At 45.4% G+C, this 16,423-nt stretch overlaps 1 protein-coding gene across 9 annotated transcripts in view; it reads right to left on the bottom strand.

Moving 5' to 3' along the window:
- LOC109951037 (rho guanine nucleotide exchange factor 10-like protein) overlaps window positions 1-16,423 on the bottom strand; it is a 27,099-nt gene that overhangs the window by 9,449 nt on the left and 1,227 nt on the right. The window contains exons 1-20 of one of the 9 annotated variants that reach the window (XM_020585277.1): window positions 14,179-14,340; window positions 13,825-13,957; window positions 13,629-13,755; window positions 13,168-13,235; window positions 11,811-12,065; window positions 11,677-11,704; window positions 11,405-11,478; window positions 9,810-10,061; window positions 9,563-9,693; window positions 6,185-6,274; window positions 5,846-5,954; window positions 5,334-5,431; window positions 5,101-5,178; window positions 4,620-4,799; window positions 3,793-3,909; window positions 3,413-3,505; window positions 2,279-2,449; window positions 1,635-1,780; window positions 1,108-1,280; window positions 623-738 (exon numbers count right to left, since the gene is read on the bottom strand). In XM_020585277.1, coding sequence (XP_020440933.1) covers window positions 623-738; window positions 1,108-1,280; window positions 1,635-1,780; window positions 2,279-2,449; window positions 3,413-3,505; window positions 3,793-3,909; window positions 4,620-4,799; window positions 5,101-5,178; window positions 5,334-5,431; window positions 5,846-5,954; window positions 6,185-6,274; window positions 9,563-9,693; window positions 9,810-10,061; window positions 11,405-11,478; window positions 11,677-11,704; window positions 11,811-12,065; window positions 13,168-13,204 — 2,148 coding nt within the window. In that variant the 5' untranslated portion in view covers window positions 13,205-13,235; window positions 13,629-13,755; window positions 13,825-13,957; window positions 14,179-14,340. Of the gene's footprint in view, window positions 1-622; window positions 739-1,107; window positions 1,281-1,634; window positions 1,781-2,278; window positions 2,450-3,412; window positions 3,506-3,792; window positions 3,910-4,619; window positions 4,800-5,100; window positions 5,179-5,333; window positions 5,432-5,845; window positions 5,955-6,184; window positions 6,275-9,562; window positions 9,694-9,809; window positions 10,062-11,404; window positions 11,479-11,676; window positions 11,705-11,810; window positions 12,066-13,167; window positions 13,236-13,376; window positions 13,520-13,619; window positions 13,756-13,824; window positions 14,111-14,178; window positions 14,341-14,486; window positions 14,735-16,423 lie in introns of those variants that run through there. The other 8 variants (XM_020585279.1, XM_020585285.1, XM_020585282.1 and 5 more) reach the window with 8 other exon arrangements.

Here is a 16,423-nt window from a genome sequence, read left to right as displayed (position 1 = left end):
AGGGCGGAGAGGATCACTGCTGACCCCTCACACCCTGGACACAATCTGTTTGAACTCCTCCCCTCTGGACGGCGTTACAGGTCACTGTGCACCAAGACAACCAGGCACAGAGACAGTTTCTCCCCCCAGGCTGTCACTCTGATGGACACTTAGCCCACGACAGTATGACTGGACAATAACCCTCAGTGCAACACCTGTAAATATACTTTTTTTTATATATCTGTCTGAAAACTACATCTAGACTGTGTGCTTTTATATTTCTATATTTTTATTTTCCTAATGCACATTGTTTTTCTTGTTTATCAGTCTTATCTTGTTCACTGCTTTACGGAAGAACGTTGTACATGCACAGTGAGAGCCACTGTACCAGAGTCTGTCCAACACACCAGGCCCATAAAGATGATCCTGACATACAAAGAAAATGAAAATAAAAAAAGCAGCATGAAAAAAAGAGTAAAGGGAAAATAAAAGAGACAGATGATATGAAAAAGCAAGAGCGTACCCACAAACTATTAAGTTAAAAGTTAGTTAAAAATATAAAATGTGCTGACATTTAAGTTGCTCATATGTGAATACAGCCATTACACTGTGATGGAAACAGATGTCCTCTATGTCCAGTTACCTGGTAGATTCCATGGAGCGTGCCCACCAGCAGTGACACCTCCTCCACCACAGCCAGGTCGTGTTCCAGCTCCTCCAGCTCCTGGTGCAGTCTGGGGGGGCCCAGGAACATTTTACCTGGAGCACAGGAACTTGCATTCAGCTTCACACCACAGCATCAGGCGTTCCAGCGCCTGCTCCCCCTGCATCTTGCTTCAGCCCTTTTCAACTCTTTTCTGCTTATGGGGTCAGATTTTCCATCTAATGTACGTTTGTTCATGTTCACCCCGTCAGGTTTCTGTTAGAGCTGTGAGCTGGACAATCACAGGCACACACGTAGACTCATACTGCAGGTGACCTGTTGTCCGGGAGCTTGTGTGGAGTCAATTATCGCTACACTCACAGCTTAGAATGACTGTTAGCCTGCGTGTATTATTTGCCTAAGCTCAGTGAGTCATGTCAGCGTGTGGTGGTGTTAGAAGGCCAGATGCTGAGCTGCGGACATACAGGAACCACTGGTGCTGGACACAGAGCTGTGGCGTCTGGCTGTGCTGACACGCGCCGTGTTCTGCATGCTGTCCTGTCCCACCTCAACCACCTGGGTCTGCAGCAGAGGGGCGCACCACTTCACCGTGTACTTAGGCCCAACAGGAACCAGGCTGTTGATGTCAGGGGGTCCTCTGGTGGACAAACATAATGAGTGTTTACTACATGGCAGTCACTCTGTGCAGGGCCACCTGACCACCGCTGCCCAAACATCACATGGGTGTTGTTCAGCGTGAAACCTGCCAACTCCAATGGAACAGGACTTACTGCACCTTCAGGCTGTCATACAAGAACCAATTCTAATTCTTGGGCCTGAAGATTCACTCCTGACCATAGGAACACACAAATAGCCTGACTTTGGAGTCCAACAAAGTCCTCCAGTCCTTGCGCTCTGCCTGGCTAACTGTGTTTGACCTACAGTCTGAGATGAGACACACCGATGCTCCATTCAGTGACATCTACCACATACGATCCAGAGTGGTACTTACTTCAGGTTGACATTGGCACAGATCAGGGTGTTGCTGAGGAGAAAGACCTTTCGCTCCTTCGACTTGACAACTTGACCTTTATCACCATAAACTACTTCCATCAGCAGTTCACACTGAATCAGCTGCCTCTGCTCCGAGCTCAGCAGCTGGAAACACAAAGCAGCTCACTGATTACAGTAGATCTGTTCCTACGCTCTCAGTGAAAGTATTCAAATCAGTCAATGAGCTTCTACAGAGCCTGTGTGGAGCCATTTGTAGCTAATAATCTACTGATAAAATAACATGTTGAGTCTACAGGCCAGCTAGCATGAGCCTCAGCTTTAAGCTTGGACCGCCCTGTGTTTTCATGGCCTTTGCTCCATCATAAGGAGCATCAGTGACTACTGGCCAGACTGATATGAAAGTCATGGTCCCAGGAGGCTGATTCCTGAGGACCTTGGTGGCCCTCCACCATCTATCTTATGGCAACATCCTCAATCTAAAAGAGTTCAAATGAGCACAACACATATGTAAATTTAATAGACAAATTGTCATGAAATTTACTGAACAGATTCATGACACACACTCAGATAGGAAAAGGGACATAGTAAGAGTAGCCTTGTAACTTATCAATCAAAATACTACCACGCTACATCCTGTGTCACCTTGTTGAAGCTGCGGTCCCCGATGCTGTGGCACAGCTGCTGGATCTCAGCCTCCTGGTCAGCCAGACGCTTCTGCTCATTCAGTTTTTCAGCCAAGGTCTCGAGCTCAGTGAGAGCCAGCTGCAGGGGCAGTCGGTCAGCATGGGACCTCGGAGTGTTCTTCAGCATGTCCTGATACAGCACAAGACAACTAAGTGCCAGAGCACATAAGAACATACGCAGAATGCAAGAAAAAGTGGAAACAGTGGCCATAAATAAGGAACAAGTAATTCAAGCATCATCTTCAGTAAAACCAATCTTTTTTGAACCATCAGTGTGTGAAACAGTTGAAAGTCCTGCAGTTTTGTATCAACTAAGAGTAACCGTATTTTTATGCAGCATACAACGAAAGCAGAAAGAGGCTCAGACACCACCCTGATGGGGAAACTGGAGAAGGGCTGTTGTCCATTTTGCACTTCCATTAAGGCTCAGTTTGAAACAGTCATCCAGTGCTGTCAGTCTGACTGCTTGTTGGAGAAAAGTTTTCTTCCTGCTGTTTATCAGCAGAGCTCTGACAAACCTCAGCCTTTTTTATCCTGAGCTGCGTCCCATTTCATCCCCTCTGTCACTTCTGGATCATAGGATGAGAATGAATCTTGCATAGTGATGCCTGCTCCTCTTTGTTGTGTAACAGTAGGTGCTCAGGATCCACAATGCACTGCAGCTGAGACAGGAATGACTGCCTTTCACTTCCTCTTGTCAGAAACTCCAGCATCAAGTTTCAGAGTAACAGTTCAAGGCTTCAAATGAAACAAATATTCCAGCGAAGGCACAGAGTTTCAGTGTCACTATGCTTGACCACACACTGCATCCTGCCCCCGTCTTTACACTTCCTGTCTGAAACCACCGACAAGTTCCATCAAAGGGGATTCAAATAGTGTTTGTATGTCATTTACAGTATACATGAAAGAATGCGGATGCCGGGTGTGCGGGTGTCCAGGTGCATCGTACCACTGGGTTATATCTAACAGAAACAAATGGGTGTCATGTTTTGGTTCTAAAACAAGTGCAGGTCATGATTACATGCATTCAAAAGACAGACAGACAGACAGACATGCTGACGTGTGACCAGAGCGAAGGGTGTCCGTCACTCACCTGCAGCAGCAGAATGAACTGGGGAAAGCGCTGGATAGGTTTGACCATGAGGCCGTACAGAGTGATTCTGTCTGGACTGGACGCCTGCTTCTTCTGAAAGTCATAAGGAAAGTAGATGTGATCAGTGTTGCTCTTCTTACTCCATTTATGGTTTTATATTCTTTCTTAAACTCTTTCTAACTTTGCTTATAAATAACTTAGTCTTTTATTAATAATTGTATCTTAATCCTGTATAACTTGTTTTGTTTCTGTAAATTAGTTCTGCAACTTCACTTCGCTGCAGGGATTAAAAAGTTCCCTGTTTGTATCTAAGGTGTGTTCAGCAGCTGAATGTCTGGCCTTCACCATGGTTCCAAGTGTTTACAAAACAAAGTGAGCACCTTCAGAAAGTCCAGGAAAGCAGGTTTGGACATGCAGGCCTTCTTGATCAGCGCCATCGCACTGGTGAAGTTGTTGATGTAGTCACTGTAGACATTCAGCACCATGGACTTGGAGAACTGCGGAGGAACAAGTATGACGTCAGGGGTCTGTGGTTCACGTGCGCTGATTTAACAGGGAAACTCACTGATGTCACTTAACGGCACAAAGAAGCTGTTTTAACCCTTTCAACCCCACTGATCCATTGTGCTGTTTTATCCTTGGATCCTATTTATTTTATTTTAGTTATTTATTGTGATTTTATTCTGCCCATGTAAATACTTTGGTCAACTGGATGCTGTTTTTAAAGTGCTATATAAATCCATTTGATTTTATTTAAAATATTAATTGTGGGTGTGTGGATCTGCACCCTAGACTGAAGTCCAACTGGTCTCCTTACTGGTTTTACATACCAGCATGTTGAATGTGTTGTTTTAATCCCTACAGAGTCAGATCAGAGCTTGGCTAAGCCAAACAGCCCACGTCAGTCTGCTCATTAGTGACAATGAGTCTCATTCACAAACATTTTTCTTATAAAAATAAAAGGAAGTTAACATGAAGCCAACACGACTTGTACTGTGATACATCGAGTAGACGGTACTTAGTAGTAATTTTACTCTAAATATCACTCTTGACAATAGATTAAATCATTTGTCACAAAATTAAATGCCTCCATCTGGTGTTAAAAAACACTTCCCCAGCTTCTGTTTTGAAAGTCCACCAGGCGACACTGCTCTGCACTCAGAGGGGTGGAAAGTCAGAAGGACAGAAGGAAAAGTCTGTGACTGACCGAGGCTACGAACAAGTCTCCGATCTTCTCGCTGTGATCCCACTCGGCCACGCGAGACGCCAGGGCAATCTGGAACATTGAGTGGCACTGATGGATCTCCTGTGCACGGTAAAAGATCTGGTGCACCTTCTTGGGGCTAAGGATGCAGTTCTGTGGTTCCAGCAAAGGCTTCTGGTACTCCTGACAGACAAAGACAGGTTAGCTTGGCCTGTGTTCATTCCAACAGGCCTCACACAGCTTTTTCTTTCACATCCTGCTATTTTCACCAGGGTGGTGCTGTCACCTACATGTTCCACAGCAAACTGAACCCTTTGACCTTAAGTAGCTTCTTAACCTCTTAACAGCAAAATAACAAGTTTAACTGACACCTGTCAGGACCTTTAGGTAAAAGACTATTATCCCCATAAACCACGTGCTCCATTCCTACTCTCTCCCACACTGACACTGTCAGCCCCGTTACCTGAGGAGCCACGCGACTCACCTGGAGGATTCTCCTGAGAGAGCTCAGGTAGCTGCTCTCACTCTTCATAATGGAGCTGAGGATGAGGCGTCTGATGACCTGAGGTGGCAGTGACAGACTCGCATTCACATCCATCGAGAACAAACACACCTGCTCTGACCATTAAAAGACCACTGCATTCTGGGAAATCTCAAATAAAAGCTGGCCAGTGCACCAACTGGAGTGTGCACATCCATACACATCCATACACACACCTGTTGACTGCTGAGCCCATCTGGCATGGGGCAGAGCTGTGGTGGAGGGTGCTTTAGCTCGCACACAGATACGTTCATGTAACCTGCATCATCTTCATCTGTAAAATCAAACACAGCTACTTTACTCACACAGACAGAAACAAGGGAAGTGGCTCTGCTTTGGTAAAGATTCTAGATTCTTCACCTCCAACTCCTTTTGTGCCTCTAATATTAACTGTGGCTTCTTTCACAAATGAAGGAAAACCATCTAACTTCAGAGAATCAAGTTCTTCTCAGCCTTTACCAAAAATTACACGATGTCTTCAATAACACTTCCATGTTCTTAGAATGCGAATAGAAACCGTTTCAGTGTTTTGTGCCTGTAAATCTTTTAATCCATAGTCACAGCATCTAAAAGCTTGTGCTGTTTGTAGCGTATGCACAAGAAGAAAGTGTTAATTCTGCATCCTCTGTGCTAAAGTCGACCACACGTCTGACTGACAAACTGAACATATGAGGTGAATTTGCTGCACCCGTGGAATCTTTCTTCTGCAGGAACGACACCTTGCGCAGCATGGCTAACTTGGTCTTTTCTAAACCGTCCTTGGTGCCATTCCTCGCTGCCTTCATCAACTGCTGCACCTGGAAAACACAACAGGAGGGTAACAAATCCAAACTGCTGCAAATAAAATCATTTTATTTACACAACAAAAATCAGCCCTCATTTGTATCATGTTTGTCTGCTGGTTGATGTCAGGTTCTGACTGAGGTGAAGAGCCAGCAGAACAACCCCCCCTCCCACAGAGACTGAGCTGTATATATAAAAAATAGAAGAGGATGGGAGAGAGAGAGACCTAGAGAGGTAAATCTACCTTGGCGTCACAACTCTGTCTGATGTGAGCAACATGAGGTGTGCTGAGACGCACCGCCAGCTCCTTCAGCCTCCGGACATCTGCAGGCAGCTGGCAGAAAAACAGTGTTCAGCATTAACACACTGGCAACAGCTCATTCCAAGGAGAACAACGAACACACTGTCATACGCTGATCCAGGAGTCCAGTCAGACTCCATGATGTTTGCTGCGCAGGTCCACAATGAAACCATCGATTCTAAACTGTCACGGCACTGAAGAGTTGAAGATACAAAAGAAATGTCTGATGTCTAATAGCAGGAGGAGAAGTTTACAGTAGACAGCAGCAGTAAATAGGGGCCACTGACTAGTCTGATGAGGATGACCATGATGAGAACCAGACGCTGTGGCCTTTAGAGTCCCCAGGGCTCAGCCCAGTTGAACAGCTATGGGAGATGTTGGAGCCTCATGTTAGACAGCGTCTCCACCACCGTCATCAAACGGTGCTCATCCCTCCAGGAGGGTTCAGAGACCTGGAGAGTCAAGGTGGAGCTGTTCTGGTGGCACGTGGTGGCCCAGCACCTCACTGGGACTCTGTGTTGGGTCGTCCTTTAGTTTGGCACCTGCTGTTTGCACATTCACCCCAACGACAGTAATGTGTGTTGCTGCCTTCTCCTGTCTTACACTTCAGCACACAGAACATGTCAAACCTCAGTAATCAAAAGGGATACGCCGCCAATTTTACACATGAAGACGGGTTAAGTGACAAGAGGGGGTTTCTGTGGCTGTGACCATCAAGTCACCTGGCACTGAAAGCCAGTCAGACTATGTTGACCAGCAGTGAACTCCTTTCAGTTCTGACATCACCTTATGATATAAACTACAAACATGTGCAGTCTCTGCAGCCAGCGAGCCCTTCACTAATCATACTATCAAGCCTTGCTAAAATAAATGTGCTCATTCTATTTAGTAAGCAAGAAACACCACAGGTCCAAAATGAATTCAAAGTGAGTTCTGAGCTCTACCACCAACTGAGCCTCAATAAAATGCATTAAAATTCTTCCAATCTGTAAAAAACAGGCAAATCTACTGAAGTGTAAGAACTGATGTAACAGCACTCATAAAGCAGCAGCTGCCCTGAGCTCTGACCTCAGCCGTGAGCGCGCCTAAAAAACGGTGTTCGGACACCACAGGCTTGTGGACAGACTTCTGTAAATGCAATGACTGTAGGTTCAGTGCAGCCTTAGGAATTCACAGCCACTCGTGAACTTTACATGTGTAGCATTTGATATGAAGTCATGTCAAATGAAACATCAACGAGATAGAGAAGCTCAGTGTCAGAACGGGAACACTCGACCCTACCTGGTGTATCAGGTGACCAACTTCTCCTCCAAACCCTCATACAAGCATCCAGCTCATCGTAGACATCGAGAGACATCCTAACCAGCTGATTAACTCCTTTTATTAACTTTGCACCATCTCCACACCGAAGGCTTAAGCTAAAGTTCCACTGTTGATTTCAAAACAGATGAGCTGAGCGGGGAAAGTCCGACAGCAGAGTAACGCTAGCGACAGGAGCAGGAGACAGAAGTGCTGACAGTAAAATAAGTCACTTCCTCTTTTCAGCAAACCAGGTTTCATTCACACTCTATTTTCACTACTGTATAAACGAGCCTTGGTTTTTTCCCCATCAGGGTGATTTCTGGGTTGAAACAACGTGGGCTCACACTTAGTAGCTGTTTCTGTCACAGCATTCAGTGCCTTTAAACTCAGCCTCCACTGGTCACATCACCTGACCTTAACGCTGCACCAATCCACTGCTAAAATAACACTGTACACAAACAAATTTACAATCTAAATCTATTTATCTGACTTCTGTTGACTGACAGATGTGTTTAAATGTAAGAGAGCTGTTTATACATTATATTTACACCAGTCAAAAGCTTTAGAACACCCCATTTTTTCCAGCAGCTCCAGTCCAGTGGATAACCTTAAATCCCTACAGGTGTCCCACCTTTTGTTGATGACTCACAACAGCAGATTCTCTCTGCAAAGAGGCAGAGTTGGAAAAGATCATCTGGGAAAAGGCCATCAACAAAGGAAGTCAGAGCTTCTCAGGGCTTCATCCTACAATAAAACGCCTCCAGGCTTTGGAGGAGGAAAGAACAAATGATGGAACAGCAGCACAGGGTCCACACCTTCCAGATGAGGAGCAGCCTGCAGGAGCAGCACATCTGTGGGAACGTCTGTTCATTATACCCAGAAATGTAAAGATTTCACACTGATAATGGCCTTTTTAAAAATGATGACTCTTTACTGTTCTTGTATTGCTGAATATACTGTTAAGATTTCTTTTAAATAAAACGTACAATAATGTCGAGTCCATCTTCATTATTGATTGGCTAGTCCTGAGTTTATACATGATCAATTGTGATCTCTTCACTTGTCAATAATTACTTTTAAAACCAACAACAACCATATGAGCACAGTGTTTACAGCGTGTTCTTCTGCCCCCTAGAGGTCAAAAAATAAACTGGTCTAAACCTGAATACCTGTTTATGCTCCATATATGTTAGCATTTAATATATCATGGCCCTTTATCTGTAAATGTACGTCTCTACATAGCAGCTGGAGCCGCAGCAAACCGTCTGAATACTGAGAGATTTCAGTTTCTGACTTTTTATAGATTTCTATAAACATGTTTTCACTTTGTCACAATGGATTATTGAGTCTAGGCCGATGGGGAACAATAAGGTGTCCAGAAAGTGGTGGGGACAAAATGCAAAGCCACTGTATTGGTCTAACCTCAGCGGGTGTGCAGCCATGTTAACATACTCACATACTAAAGGAATAAAACGAGCTCAGAGCCCATCCAGACTGAATGTGGGTTACATCAACAGAGTTAGTGGGACTGAAGTACTTCCATCTGTACCCAGTAAGGATTTCTACCTGCGTCTCCAGCAGAGTCTCAGCTGAACTAACTACAGTAAAACTAAACTAAAAATAAATGTGACAGTTTCTGCAATAAGTGACTAAACTCAAAGAGCAACGTTGAGCTGAGGAAATGAAACTACAACAACACTGGAAAAAAACAAACCTGAAATGACGAAAACAAGTAAAACTAATTAGAAAAAGTGGAACTAAAACCACTGACGAGCAGACGTCCTGCACATGGCCATTATTTCGAGTGTGGCATTAAAATGGCAAACTTCTTCAACAAATTATTTCACAACCAGTGTTCAACACGACTGTCAAATGATGCAACCGCTAAATAAAAAATATGAGTGAAAGTGTGCATGAGCCTATTTTAAATAAACCAGCAAGCAAAGAAAACTGTCTTAAAGGCAAACACCAGAGAAATATAAGTTTGTTCACATGTAAAAGTAAATCTGAATGGGTTACCCTGCTGCTGCGGGCCGGAGGAACAGCCTCACTGTCAGACAGATCGTCGTAACTCTCAAACTCACTGGAGCTCCAGCCGTTGGAGCCTTGGTGACCAGGTCTCTGGATGTCCTCGTAGATGTTGTCCACATCTACACATAAAGGCCAACACACTTAGTAGTTGTGTTTCCAATTAAGCCTGTGTAGTCCACTCAGATAAATACTGCTTGGTGGTTTATAACAGTTTCAATTTCTTTTTTTTTTTTACCTTCCATCGGGTGCTGAAGGTTCTCATCAGGCACAACATCATAGATCACTTCTGGGTCTCTGGCCACAGCGTCTGTGCTGCAGATCACTGCACCCTGGTTGGTTGGTCCGTCTGCACCAGCTGCATGCCGCTCGGGCTGCAGACTGACTGAAGAGGGCGCCTGGTCTTCAGTAGTGCCCCAGTGCAGACTGCTCCTGTTTACTGCGTTGCCGGACTCATCCGGACCACCTTCTGGCAGTAGGGAAGACTGTCCTACAAACCAGCAAAACCAGTACACCAGTGTTAATGGGCTTCGCACTATGCCAACTGCTGTCTAAGCCACGACGGCTGATGCTGACTACTATTCATTTCAACAGCAGCAGTACATATAGTAAACCATTCTGCTTTTAAAGCTAAATGAAGGTGAAGGTGTCAAACTCCTCTTCTACCTGTGACTGATTATATGACGATATATTCTACATGTATGCAGCCTCCTCTATTTTACGAAGCCTTGATTCAGTCTACCATACATCCTCGCACTTCATAAAGAATGCAGTCTCTTACTCACGACTGCATTCTTTAAGACGACAAGACCCCCCCACAGGTGGGGTGTGGGGGGTCCTTTTACAGCTCTGTAAAAGGAAGCAGACCTGTGCTGCGTGTGAGTCCTGTACAGACTTGGAACACTGATTTACTCTCTGATGAACTGCTCGCTGCCTTCAGGGGAGATTACTGACGCAGGAAGCTTCTGAAGAACAGGTTCAACGTTACCGTGACCTGTCAAGACTGGCAACACCCCCACAAGTTCTACATGCACAATCACATTTTTTAATTTTTTGTATAGATGCGCTTTGTTGCTTGGTTTGTGCAGGTTGTGAATGGTTGTAAGCCACTATGAGAGACATCATGAGTGGTCTATGTCTGTGGGTTGGTTCTGTGGATACACACAAATATATGGATCTGAAGACATTAGGTTTTAGGACATTAGCTTCTGCTAATGCTAACTGCTGGTTGCATGTCACTAAAGGTGAAATTCATCCTGAGGGTCACGGGGGGCTGGAGCCAACACCAGCTGACACCGGACAAGAGATGGGTTATAGTCTGTCACTGGCCTGATTCACAGAAACAGACAATTATTTACACTCACACCTATGGGCAGTTTGCATGTCTCTGGACTGTGGGAGAGTCCGAGAAAACCCATGCAGACTCCACACAGACAGGCCCCGATCGGCCACGAGGTTCGATCCCAGAACCTTCTTGCTGTGAATCGACTGTGCAGTGGTTAGCAGGGTGGTGCAAAGCCGAGAGACTGTGGCTCTCTATTACCACTCCACAAGGCTTTCATTTCATTTCATAAAAAGATGACGCCTCAATGAAAGGCAGCATGTTACCTTTGCTACAAGCTAGCTGCTACCAAAGCTAAGACCACAGCCCTGTTGTGTATTAGTGCCAGCGTGAGCTCTGAACCCACACTGAGCCACTCCTTGGCTCGATGTGAGGCCAGGGCTGTCGGCATGAGGGAAAACACAAACATCATCGTGACTCTGATGGGCAGGTGGTCACAGAGCAGCTCTGACGTGGGACCAGAGGAGGGCAGGCTGCTCCTCAGGTCTTACCTTCATAAACACTGCTCGCCTTCCAGAAACGCTCACACTCTCTAGTCACTCCCATGTCAGAGGAGGTGGAACATCTGAAAGAAGCATTTCAATCTAAAAGTTATTCAAAGAACGTTTCATATTTATCATTTTAAATTGTCTACACCTGTAGGGTCGTCTACCCCCTCAAAAACTTTAACAAGACGTGCAGTGTTTTAAGTCTATAGGTGGGTTCTGCCACAGTTTGGGGATGAAACAATGCATCTACAACTGGACATCACATCCTAACTTACCCCTCTGGTGACTCCCTGACCTCCATATCTGGCAGAAAACAAACAAACAAACACAAAACATAACATTGCAATCTACATGCATGTAAACTCCCATGGTGCAATATCTGTTGCAGCTGTGTGGATGCTGTGCTCACCTGAGGAGCGCAGCTGGTTCAGCGAGGGGCTGTGGCCCTTCTGTCCCACGCTGGCTGCTCCATTCAGTCCTGGTCTTGTCGTCTCTTGGTCTGTGTGGGATTCTGTTGTGTGTGTGCTCCAGTCAGTCCTCATGACAGAGCCAGAGCTCATCTCTGGAGGTCCCACATCATCGCTGTCGTCAAACTCAAACCTCTCCCCTTGTTCACATTCACCCTCCTCTTCCTCTATGGGTGATGCCCCATTGGACACAGATGCTGATGAAAGAGGCAAGTGATTTAGTACTAAATCCTGGTGAGGGAGAGATGAAGCAGTGCTGAGGCATCAAAGCTGTGCAGCACCTCCTAGTGTCGTTTCTGTAGCTCCACAGGCAAAACAGCTGATACCACAGTGTCTAACGTGGGTTTGATTCCCGCGTCACTTGTACTATTGCCTCTTACACAAATGAATGACTTCAAAATGTGACCTTCAGAAATATGAAAACTGTGTCTCCAGTGAACTGAATGTAAAGCATAAAGCCATGAAAATGCACATGTGAGAAGACGTGTGTGTGGTAAATATACTTCTGTGACTTTAACAAAAACCTAACATTACATGTTCTACAGCTATTTACTGCAGCACCGTTAGACTGCACATAAACTAATAACTGCCCGACACAGAGGAGAAAGAAAACCCACAGGAACATGGGAAGAACATGAAAACTCCAGACAGGCTGGTGACAGTCATCAAAACCAGAGACACTAGATGTATGTTTGCATTTTAAATGCTTCACTGGCCACCAGCTGTGGGATGCTGGTTTACCCAAACTGCAGATTTAATGTGGAGTTGTTTTCCAGACTAACTGCTACTGTGGCTCACCAACAAAGGCAGTCTTTTCCTTCCTGTGTGTGGCACTGGGAAGAGACCGTACCTGGTCAGGACCTCAAGCATCTTTCCGAGAGGATTTCCAAACATAAAAGCGACAATGCAGTAAAACTGGCCTTGTTCTGCAGAGCTAGCCAAAACCAACAGCACATACCATTACGCATCATAACATGCTGAGGACAACAGGTGTGTGCTCAGCCAGACTATCACCCATATTAAACTGTGTGGAAATGTACAACAGTGCATTCAGTCAAATTGTAAAATTTTCTGCACCTTTCAAAAGCAGCTGCTGCTGTTGGGAGGACGTGATGTTTTTAGGGGAGTAGAGGTGTGGGCCGGGCTCAATGGCAGAACTACTGAGAATTCCTCAAAGACAAAGTCCACATCTTTCATCAGTTAAGTCTAAGCAAAGCATCTATGGCACGGGACAGGACCAGAACGGAAACTATGTCCAGGAGACTTCAAGCACAGAAACCCGAACGAAAGTGAACTCACCCGAAGGACGACAGAGGGATGGGTGTGCGGAGGTCATGCTGGCTGCTTCTCAGCAGTCACATCAGCTCCTGTGAACATAAAAAACACCTCGTTTGATTATTCAGAGCCATGACAAGCCGTTTACTCTTAGATAAACACGACTGTCACTGATTAAGCTAAAGTCACACACACTATGTGGTCAGCTGTAGAAATCAAACCTGTTTTCATACATTTTGAATCTCATTATTACTGTCAAGATCTGAACCCCAAAGTATAACAACTGTCCTTGTTCACACAAGTTCTACAGTTAACGGCATCGTCAAGTCGCTGTGTGCTTCACAGCCCAACCAGGCAACAATGCGCAGGGTGTGTACTTTAATACACTCAGACCAAACATCACAGCACACATGACCTGGAAAAGCAGTGTGAAGCCGTCCCACACCAGCTAAAACGTAGATTTAAAGGGCAACAACCTTTCTCACCAAAGTGGGTTTCCACTTGTTCTGCAGAACATGAAAAAGTTGTTTAAGGCCTTTTGTGTCTCCAGAGGAGTGTGTGAAGTCTGGTAAATGTCCTGAAGCGATGTCATATGATCAGCGTCAATCAGATCTGAAGACAAGATTGAAACATAGAGAAATCTGGGAGTGTGGTACATTAGCTGCTACTAGCACAACACACCTGAATCTCCAGCTGAACTCTCAATGGTTGAGATGCATTGTGGGTAATGTAGGCACCAGGTTTTGACAAGATAGAAGTCGATGTTATCTGTGGTTCTGCTGCATGCTGCTTTAAACTGTCATTGTGAGTTCCACTGTGTTAGAGGAGAGCAAGGCTAAATCAGTGAAGTCAACCACACACTCCAAACAAATACTTCTGTGGAACAGTGTTTACACGTCAGAACAAACAGCCAAGTCTGAAATGAGAACCAATGCACAGAAACATGACACCGACAGTACTAATGAGATAAAACACAATGTGATGTACTGGATCCCTCATTAGAACTGTAAAGCATTTTGTTAACCTCACACATACACGCCCAGTAGTCAGTTGATTAGGAACACCTGTCTCAAACTAAGCCCGTCTGATCCAGCAGCTCTGCAGTAAGTCCTCCTTCCTGAAGCTTGTGTTCAGACCGTGTCCCAGAGGTGACGGCTCATTTTGCAGGATGTGCTGTATCGCATTAGACTATCAGGTGCTTCTAGTACCATTCAACAGCATGACAAACTACAACATGATCATACACTTCAATCAACAGCTGCAGTTCTGTTGGATCAAGCCACATCAGTTTCAGCTTGGTGTGCCTAATAATATGCCAACTGAGTGCACATATGGTGACTCACCGGTGTAGTGAAGAGCAAAGCTTTGGGAAAACAGAATTTATCCATGTGGATGACAAACTGTAGTTGTATTTTGCTGCATTTGGCCAGAGGCAGCTTGAGCGTGTTACATTCCTCCACAGCAGATCCAGACGTGTTCTTTCCCAGTTACTCAGTCAGATGACAGGCCGGTTCAACATGAGACCATAGCGTTTAATAATTCTCCACACTGGGTCACAGCACATAAAAAGTTCTAGCCGGACGTAAAACCGCGTGTTTCCTAAAGAAAGGACCTGTTCTTACCACCACCAAACTAACACTGTCCTTTCTGCTGTAGATGACAAGTTATTAGCATCTAAAAGTAAATATTCCGATAAAGACAGAGGCGTCAAGACAAACATAAATAATTCAGCGGGCTGTATGGAAAAAAGCCTTCATTCTGAAGAAGATGTGGGACTGGTAGCTGAATAGACAATAGCAGAGAGAGAGAGAGAGAGCCCTGCAGTTAGCTGTGATGAGAGAACAGCCTCTGGATTGTCCCGGCTGAGGGATCTACTGACTCCCACCGCGGTGACAGCATTCAGCCAAGGCCCAGAGCAAACGTGGAAACAAGATGAAGGCACATTCTTGCATAATGTTTCACTGAACACTGATGAATTCTGTCATAGAGATGAGAGTTTGTTGTCGCACTAGAATCCTGGCGATGAAAGACAACACAGTCACAGCACCCAGAGAATGATCCTGACCTTTCACGTAGCACCAATTTCATTTTCCCCTTTGGTCCAGAAGAAGCTACCGTATCTGCCAAGCAGGGTGTTAGTCGGTGCTCCTTGGCATAAATTCTCCAAGTGTGTGTAACTCTACTTGCTTTTGGTGCGTTGTTGATCTGACACCACCCTCCCCAAAGCTCCCATAGCAGTTCATTTGGGTGGAGATCTACATCTGTGGTTCCCAGAAGATGAGTACTGCTAATTTTGCTCCAGTTCCAGAAAGTGGCTGAACTTTTCACTTATATGAAATGTATCCAGCATCAGATCTGTTTTTCATTGCAGGCTAGGAAAAGCCTGCTTGTATCCACCTTTTGCTGGTTCCTGATTATGGCGATCTGCATGATGATCTTGTCATTGTCTGTTTTTATAAGCTGCCATCGTGGCCAGGATTTTAACTAGAGCAAAACAATCATTGATCTTGTCATTGTCTGTTTTTATAAGTTGCCATCATGGCCAGGATTTAAACTAGAGCAAAACAATCACGTGTCTATAGATACTGAAACATCTGTTAAACAAGAGTGGCCCTAAAACTGGATTATAAAGCCCTAAGTGGAGCGTGACTGACAGGACAGACCAAACCTTGGGCTGTTATCACTGCAACAGTGAAGGCTGCTCACATGATGTGGACATTGCCCTGGGCTGGTTAACAGCAGTTTCTCAGTTGTTTTTCTTGGAGCAGGAATAGCTGTAGCAACACTGACTACCATGGACACACCTCAACATGAACCTGCAGTCAGTGCTGATGCAGGTCACATGCATTCATAAACTGGGACAGCTGTGCTTTCAGCAGGTCGTGCAAACTGTCATGAACGGGACCACTGGGCACAGGACAAGGGGCCTGAGAGTCAGGGGTCCTGGGCCAGAGCCTGTGTATGAAGTGACTGGGCCGTCCTGCTGCCACTGAGTATATTTAACAGTACCAGTGGTTTCTAGTCAACAGGGCATCCTTCGCTTGGGCCCATGTAGCGCGTCTATTACTGGATGTGCACTCTAGGATAAGCTTGGTTTGGTGGACCATCCCTTGGTTACAAGCCTTGGCTGAGGGTCGTCCCATGGTGTGGAGTTCCTCTCCTCTCCTCCCTCTGTATCCATCTATATCCCACCACTACCCTGTCTCCTCTCTCCCGTAGTGTGTCCTCTCTCCCTCCTAGTGTGTCTCCTCTCTCCCGTAGTGTGTCCTCTCTCTCTCCC

The sequence above is a fragment of the Monopterus albus genome, unplaced genomic scaffold (assembly GCF_001952655.1).
Source record: "Monopterus albus unplaced genomic scaffold, M_albus_1.0 scaffold361.1, whole genome shotgun sequence".
In the NCBI taxonomy this organism is placed as follows: Eukaryota; Metazoa; Chordata; class Actinopteri; order Synbranchiformes; family Synbranchidae; genus Monopterus; species Monopterus albus.
The sequence above is the reverse complement of the archived record's forward strand: the minus strand, read 5'-3'. Positions and strand labels throughout refer to the sequence as shown.